This window comes from Sinocyclocheilus anshuiensis, unplaced genomic scaffold, assembly GCF_001515605.1.
Source record: "Sinocyclocheilus anshuiensis isolate Anshui unplaced genomic scaffold, SAMN03320099.WGS_v1.1 scaffold1518, whole genome shotgun sequence".
In the NCBI taxonomy this organism is placed as follows: domain Eukaryota; kingdom Metazoa; phylum Chordata; class Actinopteri; order Cypriniformes; family Cyprinidae; genus Sinocyclocheilus; species Sinocyclocheilus anshuiensis.
Window position 1 is genome coordinate 341,760 of NW_015548194.1, and position 19,025 is coordinate 360,784.

At 37.3% G+C, this 19,025-nt stretch overlaps 1 protein-coding gene across 1 annotated transcript in view; it reads right to left on the reverse strand.

Moving 5' to 3' along the window:
* The window catches only part of l3mbtl3 (L3MBTL histone methyl-lysine binding protein 3), a 74,217-nt gene that overhangs the window by 53,218 nt on the left and 1,974 nt on the right, over positions 1-19,025 (reverse strand). The window contains exons 2-11 of the mRNA XM_016439788.1: positions 18,203-18,319; positions 17,914-18,025; positions 16,298-16,448; positions 8,685-8,814; positions 7,772-7,856; positions 7,596-7,690; positions 2,393-2,497; positions 2,149-2,284; positions 1,863-1,954; positions 962-1,113 (exon numbers count right to left, since the gene is read on the reverse strand). Coding sequence (XP_016295274.1) covers positions 962-1,113; positions 1,863-1,954; positions 2,149-2,284; positions 2,393-2,497; positions 7,596-7,690; positions 7,772-7,856; positions 8,685-8,814; positions 16,298-16,448; positions 17,914-18,025; positions 18,203-18,319 — 1,175 coding nt within the window. The remainder of the gene's footprint in view (positions 1-961; positions 1,114-1,862; positions 1,955-2,148; positions 2,285-2,392; positions 2,498-7,595; positions 7,691-7,771; positions 7,857-8,684; positions 8,815-16,297; positions 16,449-17,913; positions 18,026-18,202; positions 18,320-19,025) is intronic.

Here is a 19,025-nt window from a genome sequence, read left to right on the forward strand (position 1 = left end):
ACACACACACACACACACACACACACACACACACACACACACACACACACACACACACACAGCAGAGAATGGACGATGAGCACAGAATGATAACTGGGTCACTCGTAAGAATGAGAATATGCCCAATTTGTGTCTTCATGACTTATTACAACTGAAATAATTAACAAGATACTCAACTTAGTCATTTGATAGATTTAAGCCTGTTCAGTTTCATCAATTTCATCAGCATTTCAGCCAATTTGTATGAGCAGGAGTTACACAGAATTAAAAAAAAATCTAACTCTACCCAAATGATGCTTTGAGTTTGATTAAAATTAAAATATGATGATTTCATTTTGTTTTTGGACCACATGGCTTCAACAGATGTTAGTTTTCCTATACTTTTTCAGTATTGCATTGTTCATGTACTGTATATGTATATGTTCACACTCATATTGGTTCAAAAGTGATAACTCTATTATAGTTATTTTTATTTTATTTTTTTTAAACAAGAAGTAATAAATATTAAAAAATATTTAAATATATTCATACTTGGGGTTTTAACATTTTGGAAAGTGTCATGTTTGGCACAAAAGATTAACAATGTCTTGGTTATTAATATTTTTATAACTATGTGTGATCGTGGTGAAATTAAGAGAATAGCTAAAACTGAGTGATACTACCAGAATTTAAATTACAGAGTAAGAATTAGACTTGAGTAAAAAAAAAATCACTTTTAGTACTTTGCTGTAATGACACATACTGGTTTAGGGGTAATGCTTCAACAATCAGCCTTAAACGACATCTATGTGGTCATGTAAATGCATAAGCAATTACCATCTTACAAGTTTTTGTATTGATAGAAATCTATAGAAAGTCTTAAAATATGATCCTTTCCAAAGATAAAAAATATTGTTCCCTTTCAGGGAAAGGCACAACAGGAACAAAGCATAAAGACATGAATTCAAAGATGTGAATTTACCAGTAGTCATAACTTTCATCCCAGTTGTCAAAGTGCACCAGGAATCGACTATCCACCATGTCTGTAATCGTGGCGACACAGATGAACGAGGGATTCTTCTTATCGATGGCCTCCAGCTTCATACCAACCCTAAACCCTGACGGCGTCACGGTCTGAAAAACACAGCTTATCCATTCAATTTTAATAACTTGCAACCTAAATTATTGTATTAACCGATGATATCTTAGCATTTCATGATGCAATAAAATCCTGATGCTAAAATCAAGTCAAGTTTTAACTAAATATTCCGTTTCACTTGTATCTATGTCCTGTTACTGTTAAATAATATGTGACCCTGGAGCACAAAATCAGTCTTTAGTCGCTGGGGTATATTTGTAGCAATAGCCAAAAATTCATTGTATGGGTCAAAATTATGGATTTTTCTTTTATGCCAAAAATGGATATTAAGTAAAGATCATGTTCCATGAAGATATTTTGAAATATATCAAAACTTCTTTTTTGATTAGTAATATGCATTGCTAAGAACTTCATTTGAACAACTTTAAAGATGATTTTCTCAATATTTAGATTTTTTTGCACCCTCAGATTCCAGATTTTCAAATAGTTGTATCTCAGCCAAATATTGTCCGATCCTAACAAACCATGCATCAATTGAAAACTTATTTATTCAGATTTCATATGATGTATAAATCTCAATTTTGAAAAATTGACACTTAAGACTGGTTTTGTGGTCCAGGGTCATATATAAGTGAAGTGTTTAATGTAGGTTAAATGTGCTGTGGATGTCTTCTTTGATTTTAACTAGTTTAAGTGCTTTATTACATGAAGTGAAACACTGCCATCTAGGGGAAGATGGGACACATTTCATGTGGCTTCATCTGGAATCATGTGATGCTCTCACCATGTTCTGGTTCTGAAAGAGGGCTTTGGGTGCCGTCTGTATTTTATTTAGTTTGATGTAAGAGGACCAGCTAAACTCTTCATCCTTCATCCCTACAGAAACACAAAAAACCACACAAGCCATGTGAGGAACAAGAGTAAATACTGCTACACTTTAGTCATCTAAGTGAAAAAAATATATGTAGAATTTTACATGCAAAACAGAACCAATTAATCTCAACTAGAATTTGGCCATTGAACGCTTGAACTGAATTGTGGGTGTTCTTTGAATCGTTGATGTCTCTTGCCTTTAGGTGGATGTAACTTGTGTCCGGTTTTCTCACACCATCCCACTGGGTGAATGTCAGGAGAGCTGGAATTTACCCAGAAGTCATAGCAGTCCGAATACTTATCAAAATGCAGTCTGATTCGATGCCCTAACACCTGCAAATATGCACAATACAGCCACAAGGTGGAAAGTAACATGACTTTAAAATAGCATGTTACAACTTTTACAGACTATTTAGACAGTACTTCAGTTTCGGTAGTTACCTCAGCGATTGTGAGGACACAGTACATGGATGGGTGTTCAGGGTCGATACCCTCCAGTCTCGTGCCAACCCTAAAGCCACTCTTACACTGCGGAAACGACTGATACTGCACACACACACACACACACACACAGAGAGAGAGAGTCCAGTTATACACTCCTTATAAAGCTCGAGATGCACCAGCAAACAAATGTTCATTAATACAGATGGCTGATAATTCTTACAGTGTATTCAGAAAATATTCAGACCCCTTCATTTTTTTTACATTTTATGTCACAACCTTATGCTAAAATGATACACTTCATACCCCATAGTGACAAAACTGTGATAACTTTGCACATTTATTACAGGGTTTCTGCGGGGTTTTCTTAAGACTTTTTAAGACCTTTTTAAGACCAAATACAGAAAATGTAAGGAATAAATTGAAGGGAACAAAATACATTAATACGGTCCCTAAATGTAGATCTAGTGAGCAGACAATGATTTGTATTACCAACAATTCAAAGTTTGAAAATACAAGTTTGATCTTCATTAATTTTTAATTCATTTTACAGAAAAAAAAATTATGGCTTAAATAGCTCTGCTCTCAACCGAATAGAGAAATAACTTTTACTGTACCTTCTGATCACACTGCAAAAAGGTGCAGTTCCTCAGTATTTTTGTCTTGTTTTCCAATGAAAATTTCTAAAGATTCTTAAATCAAGTAGAGAAGGGCAATATGACCAAAATCTTATATCGCGATAAGAGTAATTTTATTTCATGGTAACCATATATATCACAATATAGTTATTTTTGCTTTAAATAAGGTCTTTATGATATCAACATTTTTGATACCATAGAAATGTCATAATTCTTGTCACCAGTGTCAATATCACTAAAAAAAATAATACTAGCCTAAATAAAATAAAATACAAAAAAACTCAAGCTCACTGAAGAGAAGTAAACAGTCAGCGATTAAATAAAAATAAGAAACAATAAGACAAAAAACTACAGTAGAACAAATGAATAAGAAATGCTACATACATTGTATAATCAAGTGTATCAAAAACACTGCGTATTCTTCACTGTGTAAATTTTTCGGTTGCACTTTATTTTACAGTATGTGTACTTCCATGTACTTACAATGTACTTACTGTGTACTTACCCAAGAAAGTACTGGTAATATAAGGTAACTACATGGGGTAGGGGTAGGTTTAGGGGTAGGTTCAGGGTTAGTACCTAGTTGCAGGAATTTAAGACTGCCGTCACTTTAAGAGCTACCCGGATCCAATATACTGTTTCTTTCTCAGCTGTTTGCTTTCACTTAAGATCTAAATTACTGGGCTTAAGAGGATACTTGCAAAGACGGGCATTTTGACACATAAAAGTGTGTGTATTTAACCGTTCAAGCCCTATAAAGTGGCAAAAATAACTCGGCTCAATACTCCTGCGCTCTACAAGCACCGTCTTCACGTGCACACGCCTCTCTGACAGCGCTCAGAAACAGTCTCTCAGACAGCGCGCGCACAGAGTATAGTGAAATGAGTTCTCTCTCGCTGCTGACTGCGTTTCAGTGGCTTAAAATCCTTTGTTTTTAAACTGCAATGCTTAAAAAATGCGTGCAAACGATATGTTTTTGTGACCACGTAGCACAGCAACGTCACGTGAGCACGTGTAACCGTGATAGAGACGATAGTCCAAAAACTCTACCGGTTGACAAATTTCTATCGGTTAATCGTGTCTACCGGTATATATTTCCCACCCCTAACCTCTTAACTGTTACCGTCCCATTGGCAGGACACTTGGCGCTCCTTTTTTCCCTATCACATCTTTTAGTAATCATTATAAATTATATATCATTATAATTTATAATTATAATGATATAATTATAATGAATTATGGCTTATAATTAGTCCTGTGAAAACCATTTTGAAATCAGACATTGTGTTACCATGGAAATGGTACTTTAAAATCTTTTGGCGGTCTCCTCCCCCAAAGTGGGCGGTGTCAAGTTTCATATTACAAATTGTATTACGGTATTTTACAATCAAAACTTTTTATATTTTTATCTTGACAAAATACATATCGTTGGAAAGGTCTGAGTCTCAAGATTCCACATTTGGTGGTTATTTTGAGATAGAAGCAATATTGTGAGAGAAATGTATACATTTGTGACAGAAAAATGCATTTTAAAAAATTCAATGGAGTTTGGGTGTCACCCGGTGGCTATTTTTGGTATAACGCCTAAACACATTTTTTTTTTGTATCAACTTCAAATTTGGAACATAACTTATTTAGACATAAGGCTTTAATTTTATAGCAATTTTGGATTAAAACCTGTTATGTAAAATATTTATTATATATAAAATTTAATTAATTTAGTCCATTTTATTTACAGTAAATGTAAACTTATATAACTTTTTGATACTTTAATTTTTTGAAAAAATTCCAATAATCTTTTGCAATAATCTGCTGATTTTCTTATTTAAAAAGAGACCAACCTTAGGTCTGAATTCCAAAGTGTTCATAAATTACAACAATTTAAGTTTGGATAGTGCACTTTCATGCCTATTTTAAAAAATGGGGGGTGAGTGGGCGGTGTCAAGTTTCATATTACAAATTGTATTACGGTATTTTACAATCAAAACTTTTTATATTTTTATCTTGACAAAATACATATCGTTGGAAAGGTCTGAGTCTCAAGATTCCACATTTGGTGGTTATTTTGAGATAGAAGCAATATTGTGAGAGAAATGTATACATTTGTGACAGAAAAATGCATTTTAAAAAATTCAATGGAGTTTGGGTGTCACCCGGTGGCTATTTTTGGTATAACGCCTAAACACATTTTTTTTTTGTATCAACTTCAAATTTGGAACATAACTTATTTAGACATAAGGCTTTAATTTTATAGCAATTTTGGATTAAAACATATTTTGTAAAATATTTATTTTAAATTAAATTTAAAAAAATTTGTACAGTACATTTTCTTTACAGTAAATTTAAAGTTATATAACTTTTGCATACATTCATTTTTCATTTTTTTCATATCTTTAAAAATATATCCTTAGGTCTGTGTTCCAAAGCGGGTATGACAGTTAAGGGGCTAAAATCAAGATGCATTTACTCGAGAGAAAAAAAATGACATAAGTCTTGCTTTCTGTGAAAATGATCAAAACCAAATGCGTTTATTAATAAAACAAGAACAAATATCTGCCAATAATCAGCTTAATTCACAGGGAAAACAAGTGTTCATTCCCCCATGACAGATATTTGTTCTGGTTTTAAACATAAACTCACTTAATTTTGTTCAATTTCTCAGAAAACAAGAGTTCATGGGCCAGATTTACTAAACAGGGCAGATTAGCGTGAGAGTGCAATCCCAAAAAAGCACAGACACAACTGACAATGCAGGTAATCTACTAACAACACAGGCACAAAATGGACTAAGACATGCATTGACAACCGTAAAACTTAGGTAATCATTCTTGCATCAGAAAACAAGACAAAAATACAGCAGAAATTATGCAGATATTAATTTTAGCAATGCATGCAGCATTTAATGCCATGGCTTTATGAATTTAAGGCCTTAATTTGTGGAAGTATGATAATGTTCCTGATTAACATTTTTGATTCCAGATAATGTTTGGGGTTCAGACAGGCTCTCTCTGTTTAAATCTAGATTAAAGACATCTCTTTAGCCAAGCATTCACAAAATGTATCTCATAACCCTGTACTTCAGTTATGTGCATCTGATCAAATGCACATTAAGCTCAGGCACGTGAGACAGCGATCGTGATTGTCAGACGAGGCCAGGAAACGACCGCATCCAGAAACACACGGATGGAATGACATCTTTAAAAAGATGCAACGTCACACCTGTGTCACTATTTCAGGGAAATTGCTCTTTTTGTTTTAAGCACTGAAGTGCCCAGGAGAAGGTCACGGCACAATTGACAGACTGTTTCCAACCTGCAGCATGCAAAAAGGCTCTTTTTTTCTGAAAGGCTGCAGTAGCAGCAGGAAATGCAGTGAAGATTGTGACTACCGTTGATTGGTGATGAACATGATGCAGTGATGGAGCCTATAGAATGCAGTTATATGCTCTACAATTCTAGAGATTGGGGCAAAAATGCCCCTGCATGAGATTTTGTCTCATATTCATATAATATGATATAGTTACGTAATATCATGCAAGCAACGAGAGCAATATCAATAACATGTTTTTGTCCTCAATAGGACAAGTTCAAATGTGATACTGATTTCATACAACAGTTCAATAAATAATATTGTGTTATATTTTAGATACAATATTGTCTGTTCTTGCTCAATTTTGCCAACAAACATATTACCTATAAAGCCACAGCAGAACTGTTGTGCATCTCCGAGCAACAAACAGAGGTGATTCATTTCTGAATGAATCCATGTTTTGAATGAATCAGGTGAATAAAGATTCAATGGTCCATTCATAAAGAGAGCCGTTTACTTTATTCCTGAATGAATCAGCCGTTTTAAACAAATCAAATGAATGAATGACTCAATGACTTACTCATTAATCAAGACCCAACCGCCACCCAATGGCAGTTTACGTTTCTTATTTAAAGTATCATTTTGTTTAAAAAAATTCGTATTTCCATATCAATTACAAAAAAACAAAGTTCACCTAAAAATGAAAATTCTGTCATAATTTACTCACGCCTGTCATTTCAAACCTATAGGACTTTCTTTCTTTTGCAGAACATAAAAGACAATATTTTTAAAAGTGTTGGTAACCAAACTGTGTTGGAGCTGCAATAAATGGTCTGTAAATATTTCCAAATACCAATTCAGATGCAGCTTAAGAAAAAAAAAATCATGGCCGTTGTAGCTTAAAAGTTAATGGGTAAAAAATTCTGTTGAATCAAATCAAATATTTATTTCTAAAGCTAGACCTACGTTTTGTAATGTCTACTTCATGCTTTTCTCATGTAACATAATAATGACTTCAAATTATCTTTTGGGGGTAATTTCTCAGCCAAATTTGATACGTGATTAATTAGATTAATTAATCGTCGCATCGCATAATTAAGTAGATTAAATCGCTTGACAGCCCTCAAAAATATAATCCATATCAACAAAAACTCTATACTGGTGCATCACTAGATATTCATGTATGTATCAAGGTGGAATCAAAGGTAGTGTTCTTTCATAACAGTGGCACTGAACATTAGCGTGTGTTGTCTCACCTCCTTGAAGAGTTTACTGGGGGCAGCGATGGCTCTCTCCTGCTCCAGGTATGAGGCCCAACACCACGCCTTCTTCTTGCCTCCATACGGAACCGCTGCATCATGGGAAACAATCGCAGGTGTCATAGAGTGTCATATAGGTGTCACAGCCATCTGTGAGTGTGTGTGTGTCTCACTGTATCTGAGCAGCGCTGCATCTCCTCTACGTTTCCTGCGGCCTCTCGTCGCCCCACGTGCCGGTCGCCTGCTTTCTTTCTCTTCCTGCTACACAAACACACACACACACAAACAAACACACACACACACACACACACACACATACACACACACACACACACACACACTATCATTTAAATCATACATATATGTATTTCCCTCCATTTGAATAAGTGACTGTAAAAATATTAATAAATACTATGGCTGACAAATCGATTAATCGCATCCAAAATAAAAGTTGGTGTTTACATAATATGTATGTGTGTGTACGGTGTATCACACACACACACACACACACACACAAACACACACGCACACACATACAAATCACTGTATCATCCTGACATCTTTTCATATGAGATCTACTGTATGAGATCAGTTTGTGTTTGTGTGTGATCTGTCAGGAAGCAAACACATGTCCTCGTGTAATGCAACACCTTTAGCTTCACGAGCAAATCTCATTTTAAGGCTGTTTAGATATTGTTTTTAACAAGGCAAAGATTAATTATGCAGAAGAAAGAGATTTTTTTAATTCTTCTGAAACCTGATGAAGAATGTTTCACTGTCTGAAATGAAGAAAAACAAAAAACCTTGTTTACTCTTGTTTATCAACACTGACCAGCATTGTGTACAGGTACCACAGGCAATAGTGTTTAAAAAGGCAGATGTTTACCGGCTTACATGTGTATCATTACAATGTTCTGAGTCTTTTGAGGCTGCAGCCAGAAAATAATGCCGTTCGATTTTAGGGACTGTTAAAATTGTATCTCGCCACAATGACCTCTTTCTTTCCTACCCACACGTCACTGCTACATAAAACCAGCCAGAGAAATCTGAAAACAAAAGATGAAGAGTAAAAGTAAGTGAACTGACGTAGTCTTCATCGTCCTCCTCGGCGATCTCCATCGAGCTGTCCATGTCTTCAGCAAGTCTCTCGGTCATGCGGGATCTCTTCCTCCGGAGCGCCTCTCCGTTTGCTCTGGAGCCTTCTCTCTTCAGCTCACTGCACGATAACAAGACATTATTTCCGTGCACTCTTCCAGCATCATCATTTACACGCCTCTACAATGAGATTCTGTTACAACTGATACAGAAACACCGTTTTAAAGAGTACCGATTCTTTATAACATCTTTTACTGTATAGATTCCGAGCAACTAGTTTGAATAACAATATAATATGTGACCCTGGAGCACAAAAGCAGTGTTAAGTCGCTGGGGTATATTTGTAGCAATAGCCAAACTTATTTATTCAGCTTTGAGATGGTGTATAAATCTCAATTTCAAAAAATTGACCCTTATGACTGGTTTTGTGGTCCAGGGTCACGTATGTGATCAAGAATATGTCTTGTTGTTATCAATATAAGTTGTTTATGTCACACAGAGGTGTCTGTTGCAATGCAGTCTCTCTCTTTCTCTCTTTCTGGGTTAGCATGGCACAGGTTAAGTCTGTGTGAGACAGGAAGACCCCTTTCACAACATCCTGTGGCCTCTTTCTTAACTGTATAGAACTCTTCTGATTGTTTGCCAGCAGCTGCATCGCCTCACCATAAATGTGATTGAAATCAATGTTTAGTCATTTTTGTGTCAGTAAAAAATAAATAATAATAATAATAATGTTTAACTAAAAAACTTTCATAAAATGTTTTCTGTATAATGTGAATGCATGACAGTGAGGAATTCATAAACACACTTCTGCTAGAAAACATCACTTGCGTGAAACATCGCTGATGTGTGCATCATTTTCAATCCATTCTAAATGATGAAGTCATTCTTGCCTTTTGTTGCTTTACATGATTCGCAACAATAATTCAATACATCAACACATCAACGATGCAAAAGTGCAAACTCCTGGATCTTATCACGAAGAGCTCATCACTAGTGGTAAGCAGAATTCTGTTTAAGAAAGATGTTATAAGACAGAGAGGAGCATTATGACTGGGTATATATCCAGATGTGGCGTGTAGTCGAGTGAACTTTCAGCATTTTAACACGCTGGCTGATACTGCAGAGGTTGAGTGATAGAGTACACTAGTAAGTACACTACACTGTGTAGTCTTGTGCTGTGCAAGCACTCATTTTGTGTTTGTGTGTTACTTTGTAGAAATTTTGCTCAATTGACCTATCGATAAGCCCCGCCCCCCTTAGTTACTGTTGCTCACTCGGACAAACAAACAGAGCTGCTCACTGTCTTACAATGACAGCTGTCAGTGAAAACCTTCTTCCGAGGTGTTTCTGATGGACCTTCAAGTGGGACTTAAATATGCCATGGAGGGATATATAAAATATATTAAAATAAATATGTAAAAATACAGATCTCAATGCAAACGGGAGGATTATGTTACGGTCGTCACGATCGCAATGACAACATCCCGAATCAACACCGTTCATATACCGCAGAGTAAGATTCAATTAATTTACATTTAACCAGATTAACATGGAGAGGCACTCTAATATAGACCTTCGTTTATGTGTTTTTGACTTTCACTGCACGGTACATGACGTGAGAACAGTTCGCTAATTAGGTTTGTACGTTAGCATGGACTCACTAACTTGACCGTTAGCTAGTTTTAGCCAGAGATACCTTGCTGAAGCACAAGATGACATTAACGTTCTGCTTGAGCAGATGAAGAGTGTAACTTAATGAGAGTATGACAACCAGAAAATGAACGTTTTCGTCTTCATTGTGATTGGGGTTGAATCCTTCGGGACATTTTACTCTGTTTTGGTTGGATTTAGGAAATGGAATAAAATAAATTACATTGCCTATCCTCTCAGGATAACTGGAATCAGTGTTACAAGTACCCCAGGCACATCGTTTTTCCATTTTTGTAGCATAAACACCATTAAAGCGATGCGAGCTTCGGATCCTCCCATGTTTGTCTATGGCGCTGAAACCTAAAGATGTTTCGCTCCCCGTGCAACTGATACTCGACTGCCATTGGCTCATCTGCGTTTGAGGGGAGGGGCTTACCAATAGGTCAATTCCTTCAGCAAATTTGCCACTACAATAGCACAGACAGCACATACAAATAAACCACAACATCACCTCTTTAATTTGAGTATAAATTTGTCCCAAACACTATTCTTCTCCCACACTAACTATAACTTCAACTTATTTTAATATTTATAATGACACTTGGCTAATGAAATTCTAAACAACAGTCTATATTCGTGGCATAACAGTGTGTTACATACATTTGGTGCAAATCACACCCTGAAAACTTACATAGCTTATCTAACTTCACACCCTGAAAAATATAAAGCTTACTGATTGTATGAATGATTGTCTGGCCTATGTTTAGGAACAGGCAGGACGTCAAATACATTCATCTCATAAAGCTCCCACCTGCTCCACGTTAAGCTTCACTGATCACAGCAAATCTGTTCACAGCTGACTGGAAAATACCACAACATGAAAGCTTCATAGCAACACTATGGTGTTTAACAAATCAGTGAGAGGGCAGCAACAGAAGCAAATTTAAAGTATGCACTATGCATACTATACACATTTGACCAATTTTATGCATGCATGAATACCTGCAACACCTAACTAGCATTATAACAGATATTTACTGAACGTGTCTTTTATCACATTGCTGTTTTACAAAAGCAATAGGCCACTCAAGGCTGGGTGTTACAGTGATTTTACTATGGCTAAGGGAATTTCACTTCTGTATGTGTGCAAGTTTTTCCAACACGACAAAAAAATAAATAAAAGACGTGAATGCCATTCACTGGCTGATTTGATCTTTTGAGAAGCTTCTTGGTTATTACCATTTGCCACCCAATGAGTCACATAAGTGATCTTATTACAGTCAGTTAACATTTAGTCAAGTCATGTCACCTTTATTTCTACAGAGCTTTATACAATACAGCTTCACAGTGATTATTAAAAAATTAGGTCGGTCAGAATGAGCAACTAACCAACAAATGGATGTTTTCATCAATGTTTAGCCAATGAAATATTTCAGAGCAGATCAAACGTAGGATATTTTAATTCTCAAGGACTATTTGGATTGGATATCACAGTTTCTATGTAATTTCTAGGTTTTAGGCGACTGTGCTGGGAACCTTGTGTTTACAACAATACACTGCACTCAAGCTGACCTTCCTTTTCTGTGAACACGTGCTCCGGAAGCCATACTGCATGCGTTTTCCGTCTTGACTCATTTGATCAGAGAGAAAACGGTCAGTCAGGATGATTTTACACAAAAGCAGACTAAAACACTAAACAACTGCTTTATTTCCAAGATGTTAACTAAATCACTTTACTAAGGTGTGTATAATTGAGCATATTATACTACTACTATTTTAAATATTTATCATTACATGATACTGCATATTGTTTAACATGCTATCTTTATATTATATCATTCAGTATGCAGTGCACTTGCATTCCATTCTAAACACACACTAAATTTTAATGCTCTTTCAAACCAGTGTGAGAGGTCAGTCAATGCAAGCGTGTTTCCCAGTGCTCACAAACAAACACATGACAACTGCAGCTCAGATCAGCTCCCTCAAACCTCACACACACGTCACTATACTCCACTGATCCCAGTACAGGCCAAGCGCGGGTTTAGTGAGCTGTAGCTGTCAGATATCTGCATTCAGTGTGTCAGAGACGAGTGCTGTTGAATGCAGAGCTAACAGGGCTGCGGGATATATTGAGATGATCAAAGTCGCCAATGTATCGCCATATGCATATTGCAAGGGCCTGTGAGTGTGTGTGTGTGTGTGTGTGTGTGTGTGTGTGTGTGGGCGACTCAAGCGTCTGACCTCTCTAGTAATTGGCCCAGATCTGATTGTTCCTTTCCCCTCCTCACCTTCGCTGTCATGCAGAAGGTTGGCCCGTTTCTCCACTCAAGAAGAAATGTCCATGTGCAACAACTAGGCCATCCTGTCTTTCAAGTTGTGAGGAAACTGCTTTTGACAAAACTTTGTATAATGACATGGGTATGACATAGGTATTACAAGGTGACTTATAAGGACATAACCCCATTTCCCAATTTGTCAAAACGCTTATAAATCATACAGAGTGAGTTTTTTTTGAGAAAGTAAAAGTGCACAAAGTTTCCTGTAAGGGGTAGGGTTGATGTAGGGCAATAGCACATACAGTTTGTACAGTATAAAAACCATTATGCCTATGGAATGTCCCCACAATTAAAAAAAAACAAACGTGTGTGTGTGTGTGTCTGTGTGTGTGCAAGCAAAAGACTGACAAGGTTTTTTATGCAGGTTTTAGGAAGGTACATTTAAGACATTTTAAAGACATTTCTAAGACCAAGTAATAAAATTAGGATGAATAAACATGAATAAACAAGTAAATGTCTACAGAGCACACAATGAGTTGAATTAGCAACACTTTAAACTTTAAAAAATACAATTTACAAGAGATCTCCATTACTTTTTGAATCGCTTGAATCGCTCTTCTCCCAAACACTAGAATAATGAAATAACTTCTTCTGGAACTTCTGATCACATTGCAAAAAAATTTCTCAGTATTTTTGTCGTTTCCTAGTGCAAATGTTTAAAGATACTTAAATCAAGATACATTTACTCTACACATTTACAGAAGATGAAAAGTCCTGTTTTCTGTGAAATTGATCAAAATGAAGTGTCTCTGATTAAAAAAAAAAAAATCTAAACATGGGCTCGAAAAATCAACTTAATTCGAAGGGAAAAAAAGTTTTCATTCCATGTTGACAAATATTTGTTCTTGTTTTAAACAAACTCACTTAATTCGGTTCAATTTCTCAGAAAACAAAACTTCATATCTTATATTTAGCATCTCAAATATGTATCTTGATTTAAGAATGTTTAGATATTTGCATTGGAAAACAAATCAAACAGACATACATTTTTAGCAATGCATGCAATGCATTTATTGTTTATGAATTTTTTTAATGAATGGATGAATTTTTGCTCTGATTTAAGACCTTTTTAAAGCCTTCTCGTGCTTCTGAAATACGAAATATGCTGTGATTGGTTAGCTGGGCCATTGTGTGCTGTGATTGGTTAGCTGGGCCAGTGTGTGCTGTGATTGGTTAGCTGGGCCAGTGTGTGCTGTGATTGGTTAGCTGGGCCAGTGTGTGCTGTGATTGGTTAGCTGGGCCAGTGTGTGCTGTGATTGGTTAGCTGGGCCAGTGTGTGCTGTGATTGGTTAGCTGGGCCAGTGTGTGCTGTGATTGGTTAGCTGGGCCAGTGTGTGCTGTGATTGGTTAGCTGGGCCAGTGTGTGCTGTGATTGGTTAGCTGGGCCAGTGTGTGCTGTGATTGGTTAGCTGGGCCAGTGTGTGCTGTGATTGGTTAGCTGGGCCAGTGTGTGCTGTGATTGGTTAGCTGGGCCAGTGTGTGCTGTGATTGGTTAGCTGGGCCAGTGTGTGCTGTGATTGGTTAGCTGGGCCAGTGTGTGCTGTGATTGGTTAGCTGGGCCAGTGTGTGCTGTGATTGGTTAGCTGGGCCAGTGTGTGCTGTGATTGGTTAGCTGGGCCAGTGTGTGCTGTGATTGGTTAGCTGGGCCAGTGTGTGCTGTGATTGGTTAGCTGGGCCAGTGTGTGCTGTGATTGGTTAGCTGGGCCAGTGTGTGCTGTGATTGGTTAGCTGGGCCAGTGTGTGCTGTGATTGGTTAGCTGGGCCAGTGTGTGCTGTGATTGGTTAGCTGGGCCAGTGTGTGTTGTGATTGGTTAGCTGGGCCAGTGTGTATTGTGGGCCAGTGTGTGGCATGAACGGCTCGAATAGTTCCTGTATCAAATGAAGGCTTCTGTGTGCTTCTGAAATACAAAATATGCTGTGATTGGTTAGCTGGGCCAGTGTGTGCTGTGATTTGTTAGCTGGGCCAGTGTGTGCTGTTAGCTGGGCCAGTGTGTGTTGTGATTGGTTAGCTGGGCCAGTGTGTGTTGTGATTGGTTAGCTGGGCCAGTGTGTGTTGTGATTGGTTAGCTGGGCCAGTGTGTGTTGTGATTGGTTAGCTGGGCCAGTGTGTGTTGTGATTGGTTAGCTGGGCCAGTGTGTGTTGTGATTGGTTAGCTGGGCCAGTGTGTGTTGTGATTGGTTAGCTGGGCCAGTGTGTGTTGTGATTGGTTAGCTGGGTCAGTGTGTGCTGTGATTGGTTAGCTGGGCCAGTGTGTGTTGTGATTGGCACCACTCGGCGCCTGGTCGGGAAATGTCATGCCCCTTACGCCTGCAGCTTCAGTGTAAATATTGCGTCAAAATCAAATCAATTTGAGCGCGATTTAAACCCGGATGATTGTAACCACTCTAAGTTCGTCTGCCTTGGGAAAGCTAGCGTGTCTCCGACATAGTGATAACACTCGTTGCCTTCTCTAGTGCAGCTCAACCAGGTCTCGTCCCATTCGTCGATACTTGTGATATCACAAATCCCGGAAAATATGCGTTGTAGTCCAAACGAGTCGTTCGTTGTAGTTTTTGAAAAGTGATTTCTGTTAAATAAAATATCTCCTTTTGAAGTGGACTTTGAGCTTTGTAACTCTGCAGATATTTTTTATGCTCAAACAGAAACACTACAGACTAACTAAAGTTGAAAAAGTGAAAAAGCATAATAGGACCCCTTTAACAACGAAAAACCCAAAGGTTATATTTTTGGCAACTGTAAAGGCCCTTTCACACCAAAAGTGAAATTAATAAGCTTCAGGCTGAAGAAAGAGCCTTTGAAACTCACTCCTGATTTCTCTCAACACGGGACAGGAGAGCTGTCAGTCAATAAATGGGAAAATAAAGTAACTTGCATTACTTATTTGAAAAAGTAACGCAGATATTTAATTGTAAATTTACAAGTTATGCATTACTTTACTAGTTGCTTGAAAAAGTAATCTAATTACGTAACTTTTAATGCGTTCCCCCAACACTGCTCTCCTCAACAGCACACATGATCTGAGGAATCGTTCAAACGCTGCAGGACGACTTAAAACACTTACAGCACATTTAAGAGTTGTTTAGCTCATCACTAACACCACATATGTGACCATGGAGCACAAAAGCAGTCTTAAGTCGCTGGGGTATATTTGTAGCAATAGCCAAAAATACATTGTATGGGTCAAAATTATTGATTTTTCTTTTATGCCAAAAATCATTAGGATATTAATAAAGATCATGTTCCATGAAGATATTTTGTAAATTTCCTACCGTGAATATATCAGAACTTAATTTTTGATTAGTAATATGCATTGCTAAGAACTTCATTTGGACAACTTTAAAGGTGATTTTCTCAATATTTAGATTTTTTTTTGCACCCTCAGATTCCAGATTTTCAAATAGTTGTATCTCGGCCAAATATTGTCCTATCCTAACAAACCATACATCAATGGAAAGCTTATTTATTCAGCTTTCAGATTATGTATAAATCTCAATTTCGAAAAACCCTTGACCCTTTTGACTGGTTTTGTTCCAGGGTCACATATGATCAGTAGTGACAGTGATGCTTGACTTTTTGTGCCCGCAGTGGGTTTAGTACAGTGCAGGACTTACTCTTGCTGCTTCTGCTGCAGACAGCGCTCACTGCAGTGAAGCCCGTCAGACAGGAAGTCCACCACCGAGCCCTTCCTGTTACAGCGGACACACACGAGGCCTCGCTGGGCCCACGACGTCTCCTCCTTTGAGACCGGCTCCTTAGAGAGAGCTGAGGAAAATCAACACAAGACCCTTAAATAACAAAATGTAACTCTTGACTGACTGACCCTTTACCTGATAACATTACTGACCAATCACCACCTGCAATATCAGACAGGCCTGTGCTCTATTCAAATGTAAGTCTATGGAGGATCTGTGTGTTTGGATCGTTTTCAAATGCCATTCAACACTAAACCTTCTTGCCAGGTCACTTATAATACTGACTCGTGTAGGAAATGAACATGTAGGACATCAGTAATCTCACCTACATCTGCTCCACTGTCAATCGATGTCACTACTTTTACAACAAAGAAGTATATTAGTTTATTTTGTTAAACAAACTTAGGAAAAGTTCAAGGATGTTTTCCAATTACCTTGATGTAGTAATAATTATATTAAAATTAACATACTAGTAGTACGTAAGTGTACTATTTCAATACTTAATGGAAGAAAATTGGTCCGGTTTTTAGTTTATGAAAGTGTCATTTTATGTGTACTTTAAGTGTTAGATCACTACAGCTTGTTTACATCTACATTTTTCTTTGGTATCACAACAATACACTGAAAAAATTACTTTAAAACATTTTACACTCTGAACTTGTCATTACAATTTTACAAATAATTACAAAGAAACAGCAAGTAACACTGAATTAAACATAAAATTTTGAAGTATAAAGACTGACAGTATTTTCTTGTAAAACTTACTTAACCTTTTTTTATTCACAACTTCTATTTTACTTGTTATATTCTTATATATCCCTGTTTAGTACACGTTGAAGTGCACTCTCAGTAAACTACTAGTTTAATAGTTTTTATACTGCAAGTATACTTGTAAGTTGTTGTTTTTTTTTACGTGAATTTAGCATCATACTTATACACTGAAAAAATAGTAACCTAAAAACATCTAAGTTAACAAGTTATAATCAAGTCAAAACATTAGCGTCACTGAATGAACCAAAATACATTGATTTATACCAACAAAACTCATTTATATGGTTTAAATCAGGGAGAAGTAATTCTTGCAGGATACCACTTTTCATTTTTGGTATTTTTACTTTAACTGAACATTATTTCAGGTGACTGTATTGTGACAGTATGCAAGAGTTCAGTACCGTAGTGAATGTGTTGCATCTGTTCACCTGCGCTAACATGATCAGCTGTAATCGCTGTGAAAATGAGGCTTTTCTCTTTTCATTTGACTCCATTCTGATTCACAGTCTCTCCTGTTAAATTATGTTACTGTGTAATTAAGGAAACATGGCAGATGAAAATGCTTTGCAATCTCACGATTCATTCCAGCCCACTCAAGTATAAAATCCAGTCATTTTTACAGACAAATCACAGAAATCTCCAGTTCATTCCTATGGGATGTTGTGTAACACAAGTTAGAAACAGTAATCAGGGGGACGGGGGTGCTTAAGAGCGCTTCGTCTGCTGTAATAAACCCAAACACAAGCGTATGGTGGTGTGTTTACCCTCTTGTGCAGTGGGGACGCTCCACGTGGTGGTGGCGTGAGCTTTTTTGCCCCTCTCCTCCTCCATCTCGTCCGTTATGACCTCCAGGACCCCAAACTCATTCACCCGGAACTAAAACACACACACACACACACACACACACACACACTGAACGTACACAACTAACCTACACACTCCTACAAGATGACCATCAGACCACTATTAAAACATCATAAAGATTTAACGTCATGTTTAGGTTCATAGACAGTCTTATGTTTACATAATAGAGGCCTATATGTCTTTGCTAACCTTGAGCTCGCTGCCAGGCAGTGTTCCCACTCCGTCCTTCCAGTCCATCGCCCCGTACACATCAAACTCTGGAGCGGCTGTGCTCGGGCCCGACGACTCCATCACACCCACACACAGCTAATCTGAAAAACACCGTGTAATAATCCACAGAACCGCCAAATACACAAGCCTTACTCACTATATACCACTGAAAGTCATTGCAAACAACACTGAAACACTTCTGAGCTCTTTGTACTTCATCTAAACACACATTTTGTGTGTTTTTACTACAGAGAAACAAAATTAAATGTTGATTTAGTAGCTATTTTGTGTTTGTGTGTGCATGAAAACATGCATGCAACTTTAGTATGTGCAATACATAGCGACTGAATCTCAGGATTCACTGGTCACGTTTCACCCCCAAAATTAAAAAAAAAAAATTAAAATAATAAAATAATTTTGTTTTGCATAAAAAATTAAGCCTTTTTTGAGATTACTAAATCGCCATAAAAATTCATTTTTCTTTAGTTTTTGGGGTAAATATGGCACAGACATATGTGTGTTTGTGTGCGTGTGTGTGTGTGTATGTGTATGTGTGTGTCTGTTTGAGAGTGTGTGTGTGTGTGTGTGTTTGAGAGTGTGTGTGTGTGTGTGTGTGTGTGTGTGTGTGTGTGTGTGTGTGTGTGTGTGTGTGTGTGTGTGTGTGTGTGTGTTTGAGAGTGTGTGTGTGTGTGTGTGTGTCTGTTTGAGAGTGTGTGTGTGTGCGTATGTGTGTGTGTGTGTGTGTGTGTATGTCTGTTTGAGAGTGTGTGTGTGTGTGTCTGTTTGAGAGTGTGTGTGTGTG